General features: G+C 47.5%; 1 protein-coding gene across 1 annotated transcript in view; it reads right to left on the reverse strand.

The window, feature by feature from the left end:
• Positions 1 to 25737, reverse strand: part of EFNA2 (ephrin A2) — a 155844-nt gene extending 130107 nt beyond the window's left edge. Inside the window, exon 1 of the mRNA XM_078669582.1 lies at positions 25610 to 25737. Coding sequence (XP_078525708.1) covers positions 25610 to 25737 — 128 coding nt within the window. The remainder of the gene's footprint in view (positions 1 to 25609) is intronic.
• Positions 25738 to 26860: the final 1123 nt, after the last annotated feature.

The raw sequence follows: 26860 nt of genomic DNA on the forward strand, positions 1-26860 counted from the left end.
GAATTCACAAACCTGTGAGTGGAAATCTCCCCCCTCACACCTTTCCTACTGGGAGATCTCCGCGCTTGGAAGTTTACCACCGCGGCCCTCTCTACGAGCGGCCATTCGTTCACGATCCCCGTGCGATCTACGGGGCGCACGGGGTTCCCAATTACACGCTTCGTGGTAGTTACCACAGGCCTCGCAGTCGTGTTCAGGTACATTTCGGCACATAAAACCTTGCTGGATTTTACCATGGGAAAATGCCCAGTTAATACTGGTCCAAGTGGATTTTGGTGCACAAAGGCCCAAAATGCGCCTGTTATACCCCGTTTTAAAGAACACAACTTGTAATAGGCCATAATTATCGCACCTTTTAATTTCCGATCCCCTTTGGTCTAATAATCGCCTTCTAGTCGGCCACGTGTAACTAGGGCCTAAGCAGCAAGTGTGGGGGGACCAGGAGTACGCAAGGCAAAATGTGGAATATATAATACCAAATGGACGGGTTTAGGAAAACGTGAGGAAGGGTTAACGGAGGGGCGCGCCACGACAAGAACCCCGCACAGGAGTAAAGCCCATGGCTATTCACAGGCAGCACCGCTAAAGTTACTACTGCCCTAAGGGTGACAAAACAGATGCAAACAGTAGTAAATGTACTCCAGCCCAGCCTTGGAGTGAGCCAAGAACCACACACGGCCACAGAGGTACTGAACACACGGGCCCAGAAGATAATGGAGGCAGGGACCTCAAATAACATCCAACAAGAAATAATGTAGCATTACAGAGTTTAAGGTAAAAAAAAAGAAATATGTATATATATATATCTATCTATATCTATATATATATATATATATGTATATGTATATATATATATGTATATATATATATGTATATATATATATATATAAAGTCACTTTAAAATTGAATAAGCCTAATTTAAATATAAAATTAAATTCTAATTTTTAACTTTTATTAAAAAATTAAAAACTGTTTTAATTGATTTAATACATGCTTTCTATCAAAATGTAATACATTTTAATAATAAAAATGTTTGCATGGATTTTTTTCAATTATTCTGTAAAAAATATAATGTACAAATTGTATAAATTTGTCCATGAATTATTTAATATACATTTAATATGAGATGTAGGGAATGGCTATGTGTGTATTTGAATATCACATGCCGCAGTGACCTCTACCGGCCTCCTGGCCTACGGCTTTATAGTTTATGATGCGGAAAGAAGAGCTCGGTGACACCACTGGACCATGTTACACAGCTGCCCGTTATGTATTTGCTCTCTCACTATATACATGGTATGTATGCCACTGTGCAGAGCGTACTACCCTATTTATTACAGCTGGGGAGTTGTGGGCGGGGCCACGACTTATGCGTGTGTCACAAGGCCCCTCCTCTCCCTGCACAGTGGGAATAAAGAGCATCTTAGACTCTGTGTAACTGAAACATGTGGTGCATAAGGTATTTAGCATAAAACTGCATGTAAGGGGTTAAATGTGTGCAGCTTGGTAACTAAAACCACACGGAAGAGACCGTGTTGCTGCTGGTGAGAGTTAAGCATAACAGGGAATACCTACTTGATACTAAGGACAACTAATCCGCCTCTGACAGCTACTACACGAGTACTACTTTGCATACTACAAGTGTCTTTCTTAATACGCCCCATTAACTTCTCATTCTTTTGCAAGAAGTATGTTTTCTTCATAATTAAAAACACTAAATTACTTTGTGTACCTATTGTCACAATTGGTGGGAAGTGCATTTGACACGGGAGATGGATACACAACCCTCTTATCTTCAGAAAACTACTCAAGAATCGGCTCTTCCCCACATAAGCACCGTACGCAAACAGAAATTTACAGCATATCCCTCTGTATATAAGCATTTATTTTCACTCTGGATATGTACCTATCTTTGTGTATTGCTTTGTATAAACATGTAAAATAATGATGTTGTAAAAAAAAAAACATCTTTGGTCTGCATGTACATACTTCCATTGTGCTTCTATGCACCTCCATGTACTTGGATCGGTGTGTCTGTAACTTTTCTCCTGAAAAAGCATATCCAATGCTCTACCCTATTTCCCCTCCTGTACCTCAATCAATATCTTTAATCTGCTTATACTTACCTCCTTTATGCATCTATATACTTTCAATGTACTTATGGATCTATATAGTTATCACTTTCTTCTAATTTAGCATTTCCAATGGACTAGCAGATTTCTCAGCCTATAGTTCTCTCAATATATCTTCTAGCCCAACCTTCTGACTCATCTCAAACTTCTTTCTACTACTCTTTCCAATGCACTACCCTATCTCTCATCCTATGCATCTATCAATATATCCTCTACACCCACTCTCTCATTTATCCCTCACCCCATACCACTACTATGTTCTCCAAAACAACCCTTTCTAGACTCTCTCCTACTCTACCCCTCCTTGCATCATCTGACACCTCTTTTACTACACCGATCCCCTAAAACAAACCTTTCTAAACTCTCTCCTCTGACTCCTTCCCTCCAAAAACCCTTTTTACTCATCCAAAAGCCTCCTCCTAGTGCTAAGACCTAAAAAAATTAATCATTTACTCTTCTATCCCTCCACTATTCTTTTCAATCAAAATAACAGACTAGCATGTTCACTTCTCATATTCCACTATACTAATTCACCACTAATCCTTTATGGGTTCCAGAGTAGCGTGCTACTCGCCAATAAAGTGTTTCAACACCACATCAGGGGTAGCAAGCGCTATATAAATGCAAACCTTTTTCCCTCTTCTATCCCTCCACCTCCCCTTCACTAGTCAAATAACTGACTAATATCCACCACTCAAATTACTTACATGTTTCACTATACTAATTCAACACTAATCCTCTAAGGCTACTCGCCAAAAAAGCGCTTCCACGCCTCGTCTGGGTTACTGAGCGCTATACAAATGCAATTACAATACAATTTCTAGAATTCTGGGGAATGAAGTCAGGTGTCTTAACACCGGGCTCGCGGCCTTCAGCCCACCGCGGTCCCTCTGTATGTTGTTTCCCACATGCACTTCGTTAAGGAAACATCGGGCCAGATTATCAAGAAAGGGCGATACATTATCGCCGCTTTTATCGGCAGGAAACTGCCGCTAAAGCGGCGATAATGGGCTTGATAATATGCCCTTGTGAATTCCCATAGAAGCCCAGGTTACCACCAGAACCTGGGCTGCTATGGGAATTCACAAGAGCATATTATCAATTCCATTATCGCCGCTTTAGCGGCAGTTTTCTGCCGCTAAAGCGGCGATAATGTTAACACTGTTTGTTTCTTGATAATATGCCCCATGGTGTTTTTCAAATACTTTTCCCGGCGCTGCAAACCTGCAACAACTAAACAACGGCGACCCCCTGCCAGGGAGTGAAGTGAGCCCCCTGGAAAGACGGAAATAAAGACATAGGAAACAATAAAAATAGATTTAAAAAATCAAGTTAACATTATTAGTATGGACACCATTTCGCTGACAGACACGCTTTCGGAATATCTTCTTTTAGTAGAAATAAAGGCCCAATCTGGTGGATTTTGGAGGTTTTCGTTACATTTATTTCAGATTCGTCGGCGCCGAAAACGGAGGCGATAGAAAGCCCCGCATTTGTGAAAGAAACGCCCCGGCCACAAGCAGACAAGGGGGGGTGGGATAGAAATACAAAATAAAAGCGCCCCGATGCGAGGAGAGGCCTCTAGCGCCTCGGATCCAAAGCGCCTCCTGATGCAGAATAAAAGGGAGGCGCTTAAAGCATCCGAAAGCGAGGATTGAAAACAAAGAGGGCGGCGGGAGCGCAGCTTTAAAAACAGTAAAAAAAATAAATAGACGGAGCGCGGGAGAGCCTGGGATTCAAGAGCCGAGAAATTGGCTTAAATATCAGTTAAAATAGGAGAATTAAAGACGTATTTAGGGGAGCGGCTTCTAGCAGCTGGACCGGGGTCCACGGGGAAGAGAGGGGGCGGGGGGCAGCTCTGGGCGTTCACATCAAGGCGCTTGAAAATGCTGATTTAGAAATAAAATCAGATTAATTTCACATCGGCTTTTTGGGCTTCGTCAGGATAGCGCCAAGACTTCTGGTGCGAGGCATCTGGCGCTCTCGGCTTGTATATGACTATTTATGTCTATTAAATTCCTTTCATCTTGCCGGGCCCTGTATAGCGCCTCGTGCATTCTAAGAAGGCGCTTGAAGAGCCGCGCATATTATTCCAGTTCTTGTGTAGCTCCTCTTGCATCCAAGGCTTCCCTCGCAGCGCTACGTGAGAACCCGTCCTAATTGTATTTTTCATCTAGCGCCGCCAGCACTCCCAGGCTGCTACCGCCTCCACCCCTCTCCAGGGGGGGGGGGGGGGGGGGGGCATTGGGCTCAAAGGGCTTCAGCCCCCCCCCCCCCCCCACCCGAGACAGCTTCCCGGGCACACACACACAGTACTTCACAAGTCTTTAAAAGACCATTCACTTGTTAATGAGGCTTTGATGTTTTTTCACCCCTTCTTAGAGCCCCTGCATCTCCATTATGCATATTGCTGCAAGAATCACCCCCCCCCAAATGTTTAGTAACCCCCCCCCTTCCCCCCCCATCCAAATTTCCCTCTAGATATCGCTGGAAATCACTGTGCACCCAACAGTGGACATCCCCGTGTGCACGGTCCCAATGGACGATCACACAACACTGCACTTTCCCGTGCACTATCACACAACATTCTGTGGTTCACTTCAGATATAATATTGGGGCCCTCATTTATAAAAAGTGACGCATCGCTGCGGGAAAGCAGCGATGCCTCACTTTTCACTGCGCCCTCATTGCGAGACCAATGATGCGTCATATTTACAGGATGACGCATCATGGCGCAAGGAGTTACAGATGCGTCAGTATTTCTGACGTATCTGTATGGCGCAAAAGTGACGCATTGCTGGAGTGTGTCACAAAAGTGACGCAACTCCAGCAATGTGTCCTTTCACATGGGGCAAGCCCCATGTGAAAGGGCCTGCGTCAGTCGTACGCCTGCTGTGAGGCAGGCGTAAGAAATTAACGCATTTGTGTCCTAGAAGTGGCGCAGTGAAATCTTATAGATTTCACTGCATCACTTCTACGACCCTTCCTTGCGTCAATACGCCCCCCTTGCATACATTATACCTGACCCAGGTATAATGTAGCGCAAGGGTTTACAAAGTGACGCATCTACCTAGATGCGTCACTTTGTAAATATGGTGCAACAAGGCACATTTTTTACACTGCTGGAGAGTCACAAAAAGTGACGCACTGGCGGCGTAAAAGTGACGCACGGCCTCATAAATGAGGCCCTGGGTGTTTATCTAAACCCCGGAGTGAGGTTTTCGGAACTCCACAAGCTACATAGAGCAGAGTGGGAAATACTCCGTAAACTCTGCGAGTGGGGCGGTATTCCATGCCCAGGCATGGCGTAAACATGGCTTCCCTCCTGCCATTGCTGCCTGAGTGAAGCAAGGTGAAAACTGCAATTCGACCGGTCAGCATAAACACGTTTGACAGGTCAAAACCTCCCTTTTAAACACTAATAACTCACCCCTATGTAGGTCGTGTCACCTACAAGGCAGGGCGCATGGTATTTAAAGGTAGGACATGTAGAAATTGATTTGCAGACACTTAGCTGCGAGGCAAAGACCGACTCACTCTCGACACCAGTGTTAGCCCGAGGGGATTGCTTTTTTTTTTAATGGGTGAAGCCTTCCTTACTCTCACTCTCCTTCCCGTCTTGCCCACGGGCATTTCACCACCTATATCTGCAGCGCTGCCTCCGTAGGTGCTGCTGTGCATGCGGCAAATCACCCTTCAGCAAGAACGAAGCGCCTTAAAGTACAATTACCATAGAAATTTAATGTTAACACGTCCTTACAGTCACTGGCTCTCAAAAGCTAAATTTCACTGTGGAAGGCTAAGCTGTATGCAAATAATAACACAGTATCTTAGAATAGCAACATTTAAAAAATACTAATGCTGTATTTTGGGAACAGGACCATCCCAAAAAATAATCAAACAGCTATTTTAAATAGTAATTAAAAGTCCAATTCAGTGGTTAAGTCAGATTTTCAATTAATATTAAGGAAAAGTAACTTTCAGAAATTACCTTTTTCCTGCATCCATTTCCTGGTGACTAATTTGGGATTGCTCTCCAGCTTTTCCCAGCCAGTAATTAGCCTTGAATAGTTGCGAAATCCCACCCAGAAGCAAACAATAGGCTGACCTGAACGGGCAGAGACGACTCCTCTGAACTCTGTAGAATATGCCCAGGGGAGGCTGTGGGCATCCATTTTGACACTACAGTGTCAATTCCTGCTCGAGGGTCAAACCCTGCTTGACAGGTCTGCTGGGATTACATATACACCCTGGGGCACACTTGAAAGTGGAGAGAACAGGATGCCAAGGCAGTTCTTGTTGCTCCACTCTCTGTTTGCCGAAGGACTCTGCTCGTCTTCTACCAGACTTCTGTCTGCTCGTCTTCTACCAGACTTCTGTCTCTGGGTTTATCGTGGGGACAGTGGCTGCCTCAAACTGTATTTTAGTGTCAGATGCTTGAAAGACACTAGAGATACCAAAGTACACTCACTGCACACACCCCAGCCCGCAGAGCTTCAGATTAGTGTGGCTGAAGACTTTTACCACATGCAAAAAGAACTGTTGATGGACAGAATGCAGAACAGTTTCTGGTTTTCACCCCTTATCAGCCTGGATAGCTTGACTCCAGTGGCATGGAGAGCACGGGACTCACGCCTGAGCACACCCGTCCCACTCGGGGTGACAAATGCAAAAACAACAATTGATGGACAGAATGCAGAACAATGTCATACATTCACCCCAGTACAGAGACCTGGGCCTACATCCATAGCTTTTTCCCTCACCATGCCATTCCAGTTTGGACCCAGCCATATGCAAATCAGTCTTGACCCTGCGCCTCATGGGAACAGTCCAGCCCGAACTGCCAGGCCAGGTCCTCCCTGGCCTGGAAACAAGCATCCTGGGACTGGTTTTGCCATCCTGGAAATGCCTAAAGTTGGTAGGGTTGGCACTGGGAACTTTTGCCCCATTAGTAAGGGCATGCCAGGAATAAATGTGGCATCTCCAGGCACCCACTTCAGAACCTTTCCTGGGACTGCGGACGATCAGAAGAGGGCTAGACCTGGGGTCAGTGACCTGAGGGGAGGCCTGAAGGACTGGACCGGCTCCCCCTTGTACCCACGACAAAGAAATGGACCTCCTGTGAGGATACAGGGACACAAGCTACAACAGGCATTTTCCTGGAAGTACCCAGCTGACCAGTGACAACTGGACTCAGATTGGTCCCTTCTGCCGACCTCTGCCCGGCGCTGTGGGAGTCTTTAAGTGCCTCCCCTGAGGTCCAGCCTCAAACTGCGCCTAGGTCCCGGTCTACAGCAACCATTGACTATCAATGATGCTTTGTGCGTTTCAGCGCTTTTTTTTTTTAACTTAAAACGTTATAAAATTCATACCTCCGGTTTCCCATATTGAATTTCTGCCATCTTGGTGTCATTTTGTGTATTAAATCGTACTCTATTTTTCAATTTGGTTTGGTATTATTATTTGTTCTTTTTGCATTTTGAGTTTATTGCTCTTTTGTTTCTGCATAAATACTTCACGTATTGCCCTGAGTTAAGCCTGTCTCTTCTGTGCCAAAGCTACTACGGGGTTGAGTTTACGGTAATGAAGTGACTTTGGGGGTTCACCCTGACAAGGGGTGTGATTATTCCTTGAGTGGGCAGTCGTTTACCCCAAACAATAATGAAATTTTTTACAAACACGTTATGACAAAACAGGCAGAAGATATCCCACACAGCCCAAATGTGCCGTAAACGGTCTATTACAGCACCAACACCCCTCATCGCAACTGATCGACACACATTCTTGGATTGTAACGTGCATACATACAATCCTCGAAGGTGTGTAAGAGAATGGGTCAAGCCCCCAAACAGCAAGAACATTCACCCACAGCTCACTGAAGCCGACAAATCCCAATAAGTCTGGCCTTAGAGCATAGGTGCTCTCAAACATTTTCCCAGGGGCCTAAATGTTTGGTCTGTTATGTGGCCGAGGGCAGAGTTAATGTCAGCAAGGTAATGGTCGGGCGTGGGAAGGATTCAAGCTATCCTGGCTGAAGACGGCTGGAATGCCAGAAACCGGCCCTCGGATGCTTGTTTCCGGTCCAGGGAAGGCATGGCTTGGCAGTTCAGGCTGGACTGTTCCCATGAGGCACAGGGTCAAGAGTGATTTGCATATGGCCATGTCTGAACTGGGGTGACAGAGTGGGCTAAAGAACGGTGATGGATTAAACCCAGATCTGTTGACTGGGTTTGAGTGTTGGATTGGTTCAGATGCTCCGTCCATCACCACCCCCTTTTGTACTGAACTGCACAATGTGAAACCAGAAAACCTGGGATTAATCCCCGCTTCCCCACATCTACCAAATGGTGTGATCCTAGGCAACTCTTCCCACCTTTTTCTTCATTATTACATTTAAGAGAACCTCAAAATATAGGACTTTAGGATAGTCGCTGAACAAAACCTCCTGTGTTTGATTTAATAAACTATAATGTTGCTGATGAACAAGAGGGACCCAGGCCCCCCATTGGGCACATGTAATAACTGACTTGCCTCTTAGTTCACTACTGGCGTTGTTGTCAGAGCAGGTGGAAGACTGCATTTCTAAATTCTTGTTGGAAAACTATCACTTTTAAAATAATACTTCTGAATGCACTGATGTAGTCTCATGTACTAAGCAGAAATGGTTCTGCATGGCAGCGAAATGCCACTTTAAAATATTAAAAAGGCTTCATCATATTTTTACAGGTTTGTTGCAAGATATCTTCATTTTAACTTTAAATAAACGCTTGCCCGTTTATTTAAATTGTTTTAATGTTAGTGTTAAGTCGAGTAAACAGCAGCCCTGGACTGCTGTTGACAAGAAGGGCGCATGAAAAGGTTAGGAGGGCCGTACCTTGAGTATCACTGCTTTAAAGGAATGTTGTATGGTAATGTGAAGCATTATACGTTAATAGCATATGTACTTATGTGGAAGCAAAGAACTGTAGAATAATATTTCTGTAAGTTAAAAGGTCGGGTTACAGTTGCACTGTCAGGCCAGAGCTAAACATCCATGTAGGTTAATGGCTGCCAGATAAAGACAAGCACCATCAATTATCTAGTTATCTAAGACACTTTAATAGCATTACAGTGTCATGTGCCTGCCCCAGAAACTTCAAGGTTACCCAGCAGGGTAAATAAACAAAATGATCACAGCAAATGGAGGGCAAGCACTTTTTTTGTGGAAGAACACACACTCTGACCAATCAAAACATGTACTCCTGGTTCCGAACATGTGGGCAGAGCCAAAGCCCCTCTCTAGTGGTACTCACAAAATTGTCTGGCAAAAGCTGGATACGCCAACTAGATTTATTCAGGATATGCCGACTGATAATATTCAGCTAATGGCGGCTGGAGATATTCGGGATATGCCAGCAGGATATATTTAGGATATTCCGACTAGATATATTCAGGATATGCCAGCTGGAAATACTCGGAATATGCCATCTGAATATATTCGGGACATGTCAGCTGGATATATTTGGAATTTGCGGGCTGGAAATATACAGGATATAGCAGCTAGATATATTTGGGATATGCCGGCTAGATATATTCAGGATATGCTGGCTGGATGTATTCAATATATTTCAGCTGGATATATTCAAGATATACCAGCTGGATATATCTGTGTTAAGCCGGCTGGATATACTCAAGTTATGCCTGCTAGATATATTCCGGATATGCCGGCTGAATATATTCAGAATAACCGGCTGGATACATTCGGGATATGTCGGCTTGAGTTATTCTGGATATGCCGGCTGGATAGATTCGGGATTTGCAGACTGATATATTTGGTGTATGCAGACTGAGTATATTTGGCAAATGCCGACTGGAGATATTCACGTTATGCCGGGCAGAGATATTCACAATATGCCGACTTGAGATATTCACGATATGCCGAGCAGAGATATTCACGATATGCCGAGCAGAGATATTCACGATATGCCGGCCGGAGATATTTATAATATGCAGGCTGGAGATATTCAGAATATGCAGGCTGGAGATATTCAGAATATGCAGGCTGGAGATATTCAGAATATGCAGGCTGGAGATATTCAGAATATGCAGGCTGGAGATATTCAGAATATGCAGGCTGGAGATATTCAGAATATGCAGGCTGGAGATATTCAGAATATGCAGGCTGGAGATATTCACGATATGCCGACTGGAGATATTCAGAATATGCTGGCCGGAGATATTTATAATATGCAGGCTGGAGATATTCAGAATATGCAGGCTGGAGATATTCAGAATATGCAAACTGGAGATATTTGCGATATGCCGACTGGAGATATTCAGAATATGCCGACTGGAGATATTCACGATATGCCGAATGGAGATATTCACGATATGCCGGCCGGAGATATTTATAATATGCAGACTGTATATTCAGAATATGCAGGCTGGAGATATTCAGAATATGCAGGCTGGAGATATTCAGAATATGCAGGCTGGAGATATTCACGATATGCCGACTGGAGATATTCAGAATATGCAGGCTGGAGATATTCAGAATATGCAGGCTGGAGATATTCAGAATATGCAGGCTGGAGATATTCAGAATATGCAGGCTGGAGATATTCAGAATATGCAGGCTGGAGATATTCAGAATATGCAGGCTGGAGATATTCAGAATATGCAGGCTGGAGATATTCAGGATATGCAGGCTGGAGATATTCACGATATGCCGACTGGAGATATTCGGAATATGCCGGCCGGAGATATTTATAATATGCAGGCTGGAGATATTCAGAATATGCAGGCTGGAGATATTCAGAATATGCAAACTGGAGATATTTGCGATATGCCGACTGGAGATATTCAGAATATGCCGACTGGAGATATTCACGATATGCCGACTGGAGATATTCACGATATGCCGGCCGGAGATATTTATAATATGCAGACTGGAGATATTCAGAATATGCAGGCTGGAGATATTCAGAATATGCAGGCTGGAGATATTCAGAATATGCAGGCTGGAGATATTCACGATATGCCGACTGGAGATATTCAGAATATGCAGGCTGGAGATATTCAGAATATGCAGGCTGGAGATATTCAGAATATGCAGGCTGGAGATATTCAGAATATGCAGGCTGGAGATATTCAGAATATGCAGGCTGGAGATATTCACGATATGCCGACTGGAGATATTCAGAATATGCCGACTGGAGATATTCACGATATGCCAACTGGAGTTATTCAGAATATGGCGCTGGAGATATTCAGAATATGCCGACTGGAGATATTCACGATATGCCGACTGGAGATATTCACGATATGCCAACTGGAGATATTCACAATATGCCAACTGGAGATATTCACGATATGCCGACTGGAGATATTCACGATATGCCGACTGGAGATATTCACAATATGACAACTGGAGATATTTAGGACATGCCGACTGGGAATATTCACGATATGCTGACTGGAGATATTCACAATATGCCGACTAGAGATATTCAGAATATGCCGGCTGGAGATATTCACAATATGCTGACTGGAGATATTCACGATATGCCGACTGGAGATATTCATGATATGCCGACTGGAGATATTCACGATATGCCAACTGGAGATATTCACAATATGCCGACTGGAGATATTCAAGATATGCTGACTGGAGATATTCACAATATGCTGACTGGAGATATTTAGGACATGCCGACTGGGAATATTCACGATATGCTGACTGGAGATATTCAAGATATGCCGACTCAGATATTCATGATATGCCGACCGGAGATATTCACGATATGCCGACTGGAGATATTCACGATATGCCAACTGGAGATATTCACAATATGCCGACTGGAGATATTCAAGATATGCTGACTGGAGATATTCACAATATGCCGACCAGAGATATTCAGAATATGCCGGCTGGAGATATTCACAATATGCTGACTGGAGATATTCACGATATGCCGACTGGAGATATTCATGATATGCCGACTGGAGATATTCACGATATGCTGACTGGAGATATTCACAATATGCCGACTGGAGATATTCACGATATGCCGACTGGAGATATTCACAATATGCCGACTGGAGATATTCAAGATATGCTGACTGGAGATATTCACAATATGCCGACCAGAGATATTCAGAATATGCCGACTGGAGATATTCAAGATATGCTGACTGGAGATATTCACAATATGCCGACCAGAGATATTCAGAATATGCCGGCTGGAGATATTCACAATATGCTGACTGGAGATATTCACGATATGCCGACTGGAGATATTCATGATATGCCGACTGGAGATATTCACGATATGCCGACTGGAGATATTCACGATATGCCGACTGGAGATATTCACGATATGCTGGCCGGAGATATTTATAATATGCAGGCTGGAGATATTCAGAATATGCAGGCTGGAGATATTCAGAATATGCAGGCTGGAGATATTCAGAATATGCAGGCTGGAGATATTCACGATATGCCGACTGGAGATATTCAGAATATGCCGGCCGGAGATATTTATAATATGCAGGCTGGAGATATTCAGAATATGCAGGCTGGAGATATTCAGAATATGCAGGCTGGGGATATTCAGAATATGCAGGCTGGAGATATTCAGAATATGCAGGCTGGAGATATTCACGATATGCCGACTGGAGATATTCAGAATATGCCGACTGGAGATATTCACGATATGCCAACTGGAGTTATTCAGAATATGCCGCTGGAGATATTCAGAATATGCCGACTGGAGATATTCACGATATGCCGACTGGAGATATTCACGATATGCCAACTGGAGATATTCAGAATATGCCGGCTGGAGATATTCACAATATGCTGACTGGAGATATTCACAATATGCCGACTAGAGATATTCAGAATATGCCGGCTGGAGATATTCACAATATGCTGACTGGAGATATTCACGATATGCCGACTGGAGATATTCATGATATGCCGACTGGAGATATTCACGATATGCCAACTGGAGATATTCACAATATGCCGACTGGAGATATTCAAGATATGCTGACTGGAGATATTCACAATATGCTGACTGGAGATATTTAGGACATGCCGACTGGGAATATTCACGATATGCTGACTGGAGATATTCAAGATATGCCGACTCAGATATTCATGATATGCCGACTGGAGATATTCACAATATGCCAACTGGAGATATTTACGATATGCCGACTGGAGATATTCACGATATGCTGACTGGAGATATTCACAATATGCCGACTGGAGATATTCACGATATGCCGACTGGAGATATTCACAATATGCCGACTGGAGATATTCAAGATATGCTGACTGGAGATATTCACAATATGCCGACCAGAGATATTCAGAATATGCCGGCTGGAGATATTCACAATATGCTGACTGGAGATATTCACGATATGCCGACTGGAGATATTCATGATATGCCGACTGGAGATATTCACGATATGCTGACAGGAGATATTCACGATATGCCGACTGGAGATATTCACGGTATGCCGGCCGGAGATATTTATAATATGCAGGCTGGAGATATTCAGAATATGCAGGCTGGAGATATTCAGAATATGCAGGCTGGAGATATTCAGAATATGCAGGCTGGAGATATTCACGATATGCCGACTGGAGATATTCAGAATATGCCGGCCGGAGATATTTATAATATGCAGGCTGGAGATATTCAGAATATGCAGGCTGGAGATATTCAGAATATGCAGGCTGGAGATATTCAGAATATGCAGGCTGGAGATATTCAGAATATGCAGGCTGGAGATATTCACGATATGCCGACTGGAGATATTCAGAATATGCCGACTGGAGATATTCACGATATGCCAACTGGAGTTATTCAGAATATGCCGCTGGAGATATTCAGAATATGCCGACTGGAGATATTCACGATATGCCGACTGGAGATATTCACAATATGCCAACTGGAGATATTCACGATATGCCGACTGGAGATATTCACGATATGCCGACTGGAGATATTCACAATATGACAACTGGAGATATTTAGGACATGCCGACTGGGAATATTCACGATATGCTGACTGGAGATATTCACAATATGCCGACTAGAGATATTCAGAATATGCCGGCTGGAGATATTCACAATATGCTGACTGGAGATATTCACGATATGCCGACTGGAGATATTCATGATATGCCGACTGGAGATATTCACGATATGCCAACTGGAGATATTCACAATATGCCGACTAGAGATATTCAGAATATGCCGGCTGGAGATATTCACAATATGCTGACTGGAGATATTCACGATATGCCGACTGGAGATATTCACAATATACTGACTGGAGATATTTAGGACATGCCGACTGGGAATATTCACGATATGCTGACTGGAGATATTCACGATATGCCGACTGGAGATATTCATGATATGCCGACTGGAGATATTCACGATATGCCGACTGGAGATATTCACGATATGCCAAGTGGAGATATTCACAATATGCCAACTGGAGATATTTACGATATGCCGACTGGAGATATTCACGATATGCTGACTGGAGATATTCACAATATGCCGACTGGAGATATTCACGATATGCCGACTGGAGATATTCACAATATGCCGACTGGAGATATTCAAGATATGCTGACTGGAGATATTCACAATATGCCGACCAGAGATATTCAGAATATGCCGGCTGGAGATATTCACAATATGCTGACTGGAGATATTCACGATATGCCGACTGGAGATATTCATGATATGCCGACTGGAGATATTCACGATATGCCGACTGGAGATATTTACAATATGCCAACTGGAGATATTCAAGATATGCCGACTGGAGATATTCAAGATATGCTGACTGGAGATATTCACAATATGCCGACTGGAGATATTTAGGACATGCCGACTGGGAATATTCACAATATGCCGACTGGAGATATTCATGATATGCTGACTGGAGATATTCACGATATGCCAACTAGAGATATTTACGATATGCTGACTGGAGATATTTAATATATGCCGACCAGAGATATTCAGAATATGCCGGCTGGAGATATTCACGATTTGCCGACTGGAGATATTCACAATATGCCGACTGGAGATATTCATGATATGCCGACTGGAGATATTCATGATATGCCGACTGGAGATATTCACGATATGCCAACTAGAGATATTTAATATATGCCGACTGGAGATATTCACGATATGCCGACTGGAGATATTCACGATATGCCGACTGGAGATATTCACGATATGCCAACTGGAGATATTCACGATATGCTGACTGGAGATATTCGCAATATGCTGACTGGAGATATTTAGGACATGCCGACTGGGAATATTCATGACATAAATCCCAATCCCAAATCAAACAATTGTGCAAAAATGAAAAAAGTTTTATATATCAAAAATGATGGGTTATATATTACATATAGTAAAATCAGTTAAGACAATTACAGTTAAGACAATTACGCTCAAGACAAAGTGCTGGTATACAAACAATACATATCACAAACCAGACAGGTGGCAAAGGAAGAAATACATGTTACAATAAAGGAACAACATATACGAAGATAATGTGCCCTCCTCTAATTTTTAGCCACATAAGCGTCGACGGCGTTTCGACCACTGTACAAAAACACGGTCATCATCAGGACTCTGACTTCCCTTGAGCGTCACAAGCAGTTCTGTTTAAAAACAATCCAACCGCCTTTCAATTGAGTTGGTCCAGGAGAAATGTAAAGATTAAAATAGCGGCGAGTGTTACTTCAACTCGTCTCAATATAGTGTTTGGAGTTAATTCCATCTATCCATTACATCAGGGGATAGATTCGTTAGGACGGTGAGCAAATCACTAAGATACTTCCAACAAGCAGTCGGTGTGCGATTCCGTCGTACCGCTACAAAAGTCCGAGAAGTTGGGTGATAGTCAGCGCACAGGTTCATGTCCAGAGTGCAGGCGCCAGATCTGCAGAAGCCAAGCTCTACACCCTTCTCACCCAATCAGCAGCGGCGACCCATTCAAACACCATGGACCAGCAATCCAATGGGAGAGCATCTCTATGGGCATCCTGCCTTTGCAAGCTCAGACAAACTGCCTGGAGGTGGGAAGGGCGTGGATTACAGCTGGGTCCAGACAGCGAAAGACGTTTGGAGCTTATTTACAAGCCCCTTGAGCCATTCCCATGTTAAAACTAACGCACAAGTGACGCAAGCGTCTTGTAAATAAGCCCCTTCATGTTTACAGATAGAGGATGCAGGGAGGAGACGAGGTCCGCTGGACAGGTCCACCAGAACTGTGGGCAGGGGGTGATGGAGGAGTTAGCGGGGAAGAGGGTGTGGGAAGGAGAGGAAAAGCAGAACACGAGGGCAAGAGCAATGTTATGTTATGTTGATTTGTATAGCGCACGGGTGTGTAGGTATGTGGTCTCCGAGGTGCTGATACGAAGAGCCAAGTCTTTAGATTCCTGCGGAACTCAAGAAGTGAGCAGGCCGCCCTGATGTGTTGAGGGAGGTCTCAAGAAGAGGAGGCCGCCCTGATGTGTTGAGGGAGGTCTCAACAAGAGGAGGCCGCCCTGATGTGTTGAGGGAGGTCTCAAGAAGTGAGCAGGCCACCCTGACGTGTTGAGGGAGGTCTCAAGAAGTGAGCAGGCCGCCCTGATGTGTTGAGGGAGGTCTCAAGAAGTGAGCAGGCCGCCCTGATGTGTTGAGGGAGGTCTCAAGAAGTGAGGAGGCCGCCCTGATGTGTTGAGGGAGGTCTCAAGAAGTGAGCAGGCCGCCCTGATGTGTTGAGGGAGGTCTCAAGAAGAGGAGGCCGCCCTGATGTGTTGAGGGAGGTCTGAAGAAGAGGAGGCCGCCCTGATGTGTTGAGGGAGGTCTCAAGAAGTGAGCAGGCCGCCCTGACGTGTTGAGGGAGGTCTCAAGAAGTGAGCAGGCCGCCCTGATGTGTTGAGGGAGGTCTCAAGAAGTGAACAGGCCGCCCTGATGTGTTGAGGGAGGTCTCAAGAAGTGAGCAGGCCGCCCTGATGTGTTGAGGGAGGTCTCAAGAAGTGAGCAGGCCGCCCTGATGTGTTGAGGGAGGTCTCAAGAAGTGAGCAGGCCGCCCTGATGTGTTGAGGGAGGTCTCAAGAAGTGAGCAGGCCGCCCTGATGTGATGAGGGAGGTCTCAAGAAGTGAGGAGGCCGCCCTGATGTGTTGAGGGAGGTCTCAAGAAGTGAGCAGGCCGCCCTGATGTGTTGAGGGAGGTCTCAAGAAGTGAGGAGGCCGCCCTGATGTGTTGAGGGAGGTCTCAAGAAGTGAGCAGGCCGCCCTGATGTGTTGAGGGAGGTCTCAAGAAGTGAGGAGGCCGCCCTGATGTGTTGAGGTAGGTCTCAAGAAACAAGCTGGCCGCCCTGATGTGTTGAGGGAGGTCTCAAGATGTGAGGAGGCCGCCCTGATGTGTGTAGGGAGGTCTCAAGAAGTGAGCAGGCCGCCCTGATGTGTTGAGGGAGGTCTCAAGATGTGAGGAGGCCGCCCTGATGTGTGTAGGGAGGTCTCAAGAAGTGAGCAGGCCGCCCTGATGTGTTGAGGGAGGTCTCAAGAAGTGAGCAGGCCGCCCTGATGTGTTGAGGGAGGTCTCAAGAAGTGAGCAGGCCGCCCTGATGTGTGTAGGGAGGTCTCAAGAAGTGAGCAGGCCGCCCTGATGTGTGGAGGGAGGTCTCAAGAAGTGAGCAGGCCGCCCTGATGAGTTGAGGGAGGTCTCAAGAAGTGAGCAGGCCGCCCTGATGTGTTGAGGGAGGTCTCAAGAAGTGAGCAGGCCGCCCTGACGTGTTGAGGGAGGTCTCAAGAAGTGAGCAGGCCGCCCTGATGTGTTGAGGGAGGTCTCAAGAAGAGGAGGCCGCCCTGATGTGTTGAGGGGGGGTCTCAAGAAGTGAGCAGGCCGCCCTGATGTGTTGAGGGAGGTCTCAAGAAGTGAGCATGCCGCCCTGACGTGTTGAGGGGAGTCTCAAGAAGTGAGGAGGCCGCCCTGATGTGTTGAGGGGGGTCTCAAGAAGTGAGCAGGCCGCCCTGATGTGTTGAGGGAGGTCTCAAGAAGTGAGCAGGCCGCCCTGATGTGTTGAGGGAGGTCTCAAGAAGTGAGCAGGCCGCCCTGATGTGTTGAGGGAGGTCTCAAGAAGTGAGCAGGCCGCCCTGATGCGTTGAGGGAGGTCTCAAGAAGAGGAGGCCGCCCTGATGTGTTGAGGGAGGTCTCAAGAAGTGAGCAGGCCGCCCTGACGTGTTGAGGGAGGTCTCAAGAAGTGAGCAGGCCGCCCTGACGTGTTGAGGGAGGTCTCAAGAAGTGAGGAGAGGCCCTGATGTGTTGAGGGAGGTCTCAAGAAGTGAGCAGGCCGCCCTGATGTGTTGAGGGAGGTCTCAAGAAGTGTGTTGAGGGAAGTCTCAAGAAGTGAGCAGGCCGCCCTGATGTGTTGAGGGAGGTCTCAAGAAGTGAGGAGAGGCCCTGATGTGGTGAGGGAGGTCTCAAGAAGTGAGCAGGCCGCCCTGATGTGTTGAGGGAGGTCTCAAGAAGTGTGTTGAGGGAAGTCTCAAGAAGTGAGCAGGCCGCCTTGATGTGTTGAGGGGGGCCGTCCCTGGCCTTGGGGGTGATGTACGAGAGTGAGTGACCTCCAGTTTTGCTTTTGTGGAATGTGTAGGAGTGTGGCAGAGCGTAGGTGTCTGGTGGGTTGGTGAATATTATTCGGCTGTTCCGGTATTCTGGTCCTGTGCTGTGTAGGGCTTTGTATGTGTGCGTGAGAAGTTTGAAATGGCAGCGCTTTGTGCGCACGGGGGCAGCAGAGAAGACACAATGAAGAGAACAACACAGAGCACAATGACAGAAGAAGTACACAACAGAGGGAACAGCACACATGAGAGCAACATATAGATAGAGTAGAAACCCATGAGGGAGAGAGCAAACTGGAGAGCAGAGTGGGAGAAAAGGCGCTGGAGAGCGAGCATGCAGCTGGCCAGGGATAGAACAACATTGGGGGGGGGGGTAAGTATTGGGTGGAAGAAAAGCACACAAGGAAGAGAGCTGGGAAACACATGCGCTTTCATGGAGTGCTAAATTAAAAAGAAAAAAGTTATTCCTTAAAAGCGAGCAGTGGAGGAATACTAGTCAACCAATCAAAAAGGATGGTAAAGAGGGCAGGCTCCAGGGAGGGACAAACACAAGAAGAGAAGGCAAGCCATTGAACAAGAAGCAAATGAGATTGACAACAGAGGCAACCAATGGGAGGGCTGTGAGCCCACCAAGTTCACAATAGGAAGTCTGCAGCGCTGTCTAGTAGGAGAGACCAGAAAAGATGCTCCAAGTAACGGATCAACCGCTGCGCGGGTCTTATCTACTGCCACATCTGTGTCCTGAGTGACACTACAGCCAACACACTACAGCTGATATACAAGTGCTGACACACTACAGCCAACACACTACAGCTGATATACAAGTGCTGACACACAACAGCCAACACACTGCAGCTGATATACAAGCGCTGATAAATATACAAGTGCTAACACACTACAGCCAACACACTGCAGCTGATATACAAGCGCTGATAAATATACAAGTGCTAACACACTACAGCCAACACAATACAGCTGATATACAAGTGCTGCTACAACACAGCCAACACACTGCAGCCGATATACAAGCGCTGATACATATACTAGTGCTAACACACTACAGCCAACACACTGCAGCTGATATACAAGTGCTAACACACTACAGCCAACACACTGCAGCTGATATGCAAGTGCTGACACACTACAGCCAACACACTGCAGCTGATATACAAGCGCTGATAAATATACAAGTGCTAACACACTACAGCCAACACACTGCAGCTGATATACAAGTGCTAACACACTACAGCCAACACACTGCAGCTGATATACAAGTGCTGACACACTACAGCCAACACACTGCAGCTGATATACAAGCGCTGATAAATATACAAGTGCTAACACACTACAGCCAACACACTGCAGCTGATATACAAGCGCTGATAAATATACAAATGCTAACACACTACAGCCAACACACTGCAGCTGATATACAAGTGCTAACACACTACAGCCAACACACTGCAGCTGATATACAAGTGCTGACACACTACAGCCAACATACTACAGCTGATATACAAGCGCTGATAAATATACTAGTGCTAACACACTACAGGCAACACACTAAGGGGCAGATTTATGAAGGCCTTGCGCCGCCGGTGCGTCATTTTTAACATGGGAAAAAGTGACGCACCGGCGGCGCAAGGCCTTCCTAAATCTGCCCCTAAAGCTGATATACAAGCGCTGATACAACACAGCCAACACACTGCAGCTGATATACAAGCGCTGATACAACACAGCCAACACACTGCAGCTGATATACAAGCGCTGATACAACACAGCCAACACACTGCAGCTGATATACAAGCGCTGATACAACACAGCCAACACACTGCAGCTGATATACAAGCGCTGATACAACACAGCCAACACACTGCAGCTGATATACAAGCGCTGACACACCACAGCCAACACACTGTAACTGATATACAAGTGCTGACACACTACAGCTGATATACAAGTGCTGACACACCACAGCCAACACACTGCAGCTGATATACAAGTGCTGACACACTACAGCCAACACACTGCAGCTGATATACAAGTGCTGACACACCACAGCCAACACACTGCAGCTGATATACAAGCGCTGATACACCACAGCCAACACACTGCAGCTGATATACAAGTGCTGACACACCACAGCCAACACACTGCAGCTGATATACAAGCGCTGATAAATATACAAGTGCTAACACACTACAGCCAACACAATACAGCTGATATACAAGTGCTGCTACAACACAGCCAACACACTGCAGCCGATATACAAGCGCTGATACATATACTAGTGCTAACACACTACAGCCAACACACTACAGCTGATATACAAGCGCTGATAAATATACAAGTGCTAACACACTACAGCCAACACACTGCAGCTGATATACAAGTGCTAACACACTACAGCCAACACACTGCAGCTGATATACAAGTGCTGACACACTACAGCCAACACACTGCAGCTGATATACAAGCGCTGATAAATATACAAGTGCTAACACACTACAGCCAACACACTGCAGCTGATATACAAGTGCTGACACACTACAGCCAACACACTGCAGCTGATATACAAGTGCTGACACACTACAGCCAACACACTGCAGCTGATATACAAGCGCTGATAAATATACAAGTGCTAACACACTACAGCCAACACACTGCAGCTGATATACAAGTGCTAACACACTACAGCCAACACACTGCAGCTGATATACAAGTGCTGACACACTACAGCCAACACACTGCAGCTGATATACAAGCTCTGATACATATACAAGTGCTAACACACTACAGCCAACACACTGCAGCTGATATACAAGTGCTGACACACCACAGCCAACACACTGCAGCTGATATACAAGTGCTGACACACCACAGCCAACACACTGCAGCTGATATACAAGTGCTAACACACTACAGCCAACACACTGCAGCTGATATACAAGTGCTAACACACTACAGCCAACACACTGCAGCTGATATACAAGTGCTAACACACTACAGCCAACACACTGCAGCTGATATACAAGTGCTAACACACTACAGCCAACACACTGCAGCTGATATACAAGTGCTAACACACTACAGCCAACACACTGCAGCTGATATACAAGTGCTGACACACCCCAGCCAACACACTGCAGCTGTTATACAAGTGCTGACACACCACAGCCAACACACTGCAGCTGATATACAAGCGCTGATACAACACACCCAACACACTGCAGCTGATATACAAGTGCTGACACACCACAGCCAACACACTGTAACTGATATACAAGTGCTGACACACTACAGCTGATATACAAGCGCTCATACTACACAGCCAACACACTACAGCTACTAGTCTTCATCAAGAGATCATACACACTGACGCGATCGATGACGAAGGGCACGGTCAATACTCCTAGTCTTCATCAAGAGATCATACACGCTGACGCGATCGATGACGAAGGGCACGGTCAATACTCCTAGTCTTCATCGAGAGATCATACACACAAGCAATCGATGACGAAGGGGATGGCCAAAACTCCTACTCTTCATCGAGAGATCATACACACTGAAGCGATCGATAACCAAGGGCCAATACTCCCATTCTTCATCGAAAGAGTAATCGATGATGTAGGTCATTCCCAATATTACTAGACTTTATTGAGAGACATCAATGTACACACTTTATTGATGATGATGGGTTTGGCCATTATTGCACATTGGTAGCACTATATAAAAGTGCAAAATAAATAAACATTGCGAAACACAAAAAAGTTGACTGAGAAAAAGAGCATGGTAGGGTAGTGTCTAGCTTCGTCCGCACAGACTGCACAACAGAAAGTCGGCCACAGTGGTGAAGATTGTGATGACATCCAGCCCATGGCCGGCACTGCTGGTGTCCATCGGCTTGTCCGATCACACCTTCCCCATCCACACGGGCTGTACACAGCTCACCAGAAGGCTGTGGTAAAGACGTGGCGCAGTGGCACGGCCTGTGGACACTGGCACACTGACGACTACGCTGGCACCTACCAGAACCGACCCCAGACACTCGAGCTGACTTTGATGATGAAAGAACAATCATCATCCAAGAGAAACACCAAGGTTGGCTGTGATGGCAAAGATGATGATCATCACCATGATCTTCACCTGCGCTGATCACAAGCATGGTGCAAACCAATGGGCTCAACCTGCGATGATCACAAGCATGGTGCAAACCAATGGGCTCAACCTGCGGTGATCACAAGCATGGTGCAAACCAATGGGCTCAACCTGCGCTGATCACAAGCATGGTGCAAACCAATGGGCTCAACCTGCGGTGATCACAAGCATGGTGCAAACCAATGGGCTCAACCTGCGCTGATCACAAGCATCGTGCAAACCAATGGGCTCAACCTGCGCTGATCACAAGCATGGTGCAAACCAATGGGCTCAACCTGCGGTGATCACAAGCAGGGTGCAAACCAATGGGCTCAACCTGCGGTGATCACAAGCATGGTGCAAACCAATGGGCTCAACTTGCGTTGATCACAAGCATGGTGCAAACCAATGGGCTCAACTTGCGTTGATCACAAGCATGGTGCAAACCAATGGGCTCAACCTGCGTCGATCACAAGCATGGTGCAAACCAATGGGCTCAACTTGCGTTGATCACAAGCATGGTGCAAACCAATGGGCTCAACTTGCGGTGATCACAAGCATGGTGCAAAACAATGGGCTCAACTTGCGGTGATCACAAGCATGGTGCAAACCAATGGGCTCAACCTGCGGTGATCACAAGCATGGTGCAAACCAATGGGCTCAACCTGCGGTGATCACAAGCATGGTGCAAACCAATGGGCTCAACCTGCGGTGATCACAAGCATGGTGCAAACCAATGGGCTCAACCTGCGGTGATCACAAGCATGGTGCAAACCACCGATCTTCACCTGCAGTGATCGCAAGCATGGTGCAAACCAATGGACTCAACCTGCGGTGATCACAAGCATCGTGCAAACCAATTGGGCTCAACCTGCGTCGATCACAAGCATGGTGCAAACCAATTGGGCTCAACCTGCGTCGATCACAAGCATGGTGCAAACCAATGGGCTCAACATGCGGTGATCACAAGCATGGTGCAAACCACCGATCTTCACCTGCAGTGATCGCAAGCATGGTGCAAACCAATGGACTCAACCTGCGGTGATCACAAGCATGGTGCAAACCAATTGGGCTCAACCTGCGTCGATCACAAGCATGGTGCAAACCAATTGGGCTCAACCTGCGGTGATCACAAGCATGGTGCAAACCAATGGACTCAACCTGCGGTGATCACAAGCATGGTGCAAACCAATGGGCTCAACTTGCGGTGATCACAAGCATGGTGCAAAACAATGGGCTCAACCTGCGGTGATCACAAGCATGGTGCAAACCAATGGGCTCAACCTGCGGTGATCACAAGCATGGTGCAAACCACCGATCTTCACCTGCAGTGATCGCAAGCATGGTGCAAACCAATGGACTCAACCTGCGGTGATCACAAGCATGGTGCAAACCAATTGGGCTCAACCTGCGTCGATCACAAGCATGGTGCAAACCAATTGGGCTCAACCTGCGGTGATCACAAGCATGGTGCAAACCAATGGGCTCAACCTGCGCTGATCACAAGCATCGTGCAAACCAATGGGCTCAACCTGCGCTGATCACAAGCATGGTGCAAACCAATGGACTCAACCTGCGTCGATCACAAGCATGGTGCAAACCAATTGGGCTCAACCTGCGTCGATCACAAGCATGGTGCAAACCAATTGGGCTCAACCTGCGGTGATCACAAGCATGGTGCAAACCAATGGACTCAACCTGCGGTGATCACAAGCATGGTGCAAACCAATGGACTCAACCTGCGTCGATCACAAGCATGGTGCAAACCAATTGGGCTCAACCTGCGGTGATCACAAGCATGGTGCAAACCAATGGACTCAACCTGCGGTGATCACAAGCATGGTGCAAACCAATTGGGCTCAACCTGCGTCGATCACAAGCATGGTGCAAACCAATGGACTCAACCTGCGTCGATCACAAGCATGGTGCAAACCAATTGGGCTCAACCTGCGGTGATCACAAGCATGGTGCAAACCAATTGGGCTCAACCTGCGTCGATCACAAGCATGGTGCAAACCAATTGGGCTCAACCTGCGGTGATCACAAGCATGGTGCAAACCAATTGGGCTCAACCTGCGTCGATCACAAGCATGGTGCAAACCAATTGGGCTCAACCTGCGGTGATCACAAGCAGGGTGCAAACCAATTGGGCTCAACCTGCGTCGATCACAAGCATGGTGCAAACCAATGGGCTCAACATGCGTTGATGACAAGCATGGTGCAAACCAATGGGCTCAACCTGCGGTGATCACAAGCATGGTGCAAACCAATGGGCTCAACCTGCGGTGATCACAAGCATGGTGCAAACCAATGGGCTCAACCTGCAGTGATCACAAGCAGGGTGCAAACCAATGGGCTCAACCTGCGGTGATCACAAGCATGGTGCAAACCAGCGGTCTTGGCCGTGAGCGCCGCACACCAACCATGAGGAGAGGATTCCCCGTGACCATCCGCTCTGAGAGTGTCTTGGCAGTGAGCAGAGCAGGGCTGGCGGGATGGCGAGCACAGACCACCCTGGGGGGCTACAGCTCTGGTGGACTGCGTGACCCCCAGAACTCACCTGTGGAAACTTCTCTAAGCCCCCCTGCAACACAGGGGCCCTCCCGCCGTGCCCCTGACCCCTGGGAGCCTGTCCCTCCACCCCTGGGAGCCTGTCCCTCCCCCCTGGCCCCGCACCCCCCCGGGCCCCGCACATACCTGGGGTTGCTGCGGTTCCAGTACACCGCGTAGCGGTCCGAGACGAGCTTGCTGGGGTCGTCGGTCCAGACGGAGGCCCAGAGCAGGACCCCCAGCAGCAGCAGCCCGAGGGGCCGGGGCCGCTCCATGCCAGGCCGGGGGGGGCTTCAAGGCGGGCTGGGCTCCACGGGCACCCTCCGGCGGGGGGCTCCGCTGCCGTCCGCGCCCATCAGAGCTGACGGGGGTCCGGGTGGGGGCTCAGTCCGGGAGGGGGCACTGCCACTGACTCCCTGCAGCTGGGCATGGGTGGCACCTCACTCTATCGGGCACTCTCTACCTGCGCCCCCCCTCCACAGTGACCCCCCGCCCTCGGTGCACCATGGCCTGACCCCCCTCTTACTTCTGCCCCTCACTGCCCCTCCTTTCTGCACCCTGCCCCCCTCTGAACTTTCCTATTCAGTGCACCCTCTGCAAAAGCCCCCCCCTCACCAGCCGAGACACCCCCTCACCTGCTCTGCACCCCCCTACTGTAACTCCGTGCCCCTTTCCTCTGCACCCTCCATCAAGACCCCCCCCCCTGCTCCCCAGCCCTCAGGCGCCCTGTCCTCTGCCCACTCCCGTCTGTCAGCACTCTGCACCGAGGGGGGCTCCCCTCCCCGCCCCCCCTGAATCCTCAGCCCCCAACATCGGCGCTCTGCCCCATCTGCCCTCCCACCTACCTCTGAGCCCCTGTCTACACCCCTCCTACCTCTGAGTCCCCATCTGCCCCCAACCTACCTCTGACCCCCTGTCTGCACCTCCACCTACCCCTGAGTCCCTATCTGCACCCCACCTACCTCTGAGCCCCTGTCTGCACCCCACCTACCTCTGATCCCCTCTCTGCCCTCCCCACCTACCTCTGAGCCCCTGTCTGCACCCCTCCTACCTCTGAGTCCCTATCTGCACCCTCACCTACCTCTGACCCCCTGTCATCACTCCCCACCTACCTCTGACCCCCTGTCTGCACCCCACCTACCTCTGATCCCCTCTCTGCCCTCCCCACCTACCTCTGAGCCCCTGTCTGCACCCCTCCTACCTCTGAGTCCCTATCTGCACCCTCACCTACCTCTGACCCCCTGTCATCACTCCCCACCTACCTCTGACCCCCTGTCTGCCCTCCCCACCTACCTCTGATGCCCTATCTGCACCCCCCACCTACCTCTGACCCCCTGTCTGCACCCCACCTACCGCTGACCCCCCGTCTGCACCTCCACCTACCTCTGAGCCCCTGTC

The sequence above is a fragment of the Lissotriton helveticus genome, chromosome 12 (assembly GCF_964261635.1).
Source record: "Lissotriton helveticus chromosome 12, aLisHel1.1, whole genome shotgun sequence".
Classification (NCBI taxonomy): domain Eukaryota; kingdom Metazoa; phylum Chordata; class Amphibia; order Caudata; family Salamandridae; genus Lissotriton; species Lissotriton helveticus.